A 1,443-nucleotide genomic window follows, 5' to 3' on the forward strand; every position below is an offset into this window, starting at 1 on the left:
AAGACGAAGTTAGGTCTATATACATAGCTATATTTTGGTTAAATACAGAGTTAGGGCTATATCAATGCCTATATTTTGGTTCAATACAGAGTCAGAGCGATATCCATAGCTATATTTTGGTTCAATACAGAGTCAGAGCGATATCCATAGCTATATTTTGGTTAAAGACGGAGTTAGGGCTATATCCTTTGCTATATTTTGGTTAAAGACGGAGTTAGGGATATATCCATAGCTATATTTTGGTTAAATCCAGAGTTATGTCTATATCCATAGCTACATTTTGGTTAAAGACGGAGTTAGGCCTATATACATAGCTATATTTTGGTTAAATACAGAGTTATGTCTATATCCATTGCTATATTTTGGTTAAATACAGAATTAGGGCTATATCCATAGTTATATTTTGGTGAAAGACAGAGTTAGGGCTACATCCATAGCTATATTTTGATTAAATACAGAGTTAGGGCTATATCCATAGTTGTATTTTGTTTAACGACGGAGTTAGGGCTACACCCATAGTTATGTTTTGTTTAGAGTCGAATTTAGGGTTATATTTATAGTACGTTTTGTTTAGAGACGAATTCCGGATCATATCTATGGTTATGTTTTGTGATTTAAAAATGATCATAATTATATATGAAGTAAGTAATATTTATTTCAAATAAAGGTACGACCGAGGTGTACCAATGGAAGTACAACTAGGATTTGGTATGCTCGCGAAAGAGTTTGAGGAGGGAATTCTCGGAATGTGTGTTGGTGAAAAACGAAAGATTGTGGTTCCAGATGATAAAACAAGAAGAAAAGGTATTTAAAACAGAATAGTATAAGAATAAAAAGGAAATGTAATAATTTTCTATTTATTTCTTATAGATGTTAATCCATATGAGCCTCGCTACATGTAAGGTGGCTACTAAATAAATCATTACCAAACAGTCTGTTTGTGTGATTCTTTAACAGTATTCAACGTGACATTAAAGTATTTATAAACTCAGCTGAACGTACTCAATGTGTCGTTAAGTGTTTATAAAGTGATCAGTATCTAATTAGTTTATCGTTCGAAAGGGGATTCAGTGAAACATTAAGGTATTTATAAAGTAATCATCATTACCTCACTTTTTCTTTGGATGGGGATTCAGTGTGTTTTGAGGTAGTTATAAAGTCATCACTAATTATTAGCAACTACTTTTAAGACAGTAATTGGTCTTGACTAGTGAGTTTTAGTGAACTTACTGAAGAAACTGTATTTCAGTTTATAGCATGTCTACGGCGATACTTTACCAGATGGACTGACATGGCCATGTTTGAAAAACGTTTTGAGGAACTGGCAGACCTATTAGTACGTGAACAGTTCATGGTCACGTGTTTAAATGATGTGTCACTGTTCCTAAAGAAGAGAGCACCAAAAAGATGTAAATAAGATGATCAAGCTGGCAGAACAGTATA

General features: G+C 33.2%; 1 protein-coding gene across 1 annotated transcript in view; it reads left to right on the plus strand.

Moving 5' to 3' along the window:
* LOC106470387 (FK506-binding protein 2A-like) overlaps positions 1 to 1,443 on the plus strand; it is a 10,583-nt gene that overhangs the window by 5,190 nt on the left and 3,950 nt on the right. Inside the window, exon 2 of the mRNA XM_013930937.2 lies at positions 668 to 804. Coding sequence (XP_013786391.1) covers positions 668 to 804 — 137 coding nt within the window. The remainder of the gene's footprint in view (positions 1 to 667; positions 805 to 1,443) is intronic.

This window comes from Limulus polyphemus, unplaced genomic scaffold (assembly GCF_000517525.1).
Source record: "Limulus polyphemus unplaced genomic scaffold, Limulus_polyphemus-2.1.2 Scaffold3975, whole genome shotgun sequence".
NCBI classification, from domain to species: Eukaryota; Metazoa; Arthropoda; class Merostomata; order Xiphosura; family Limulidae; genus Limulus; species Limulus polyphemus.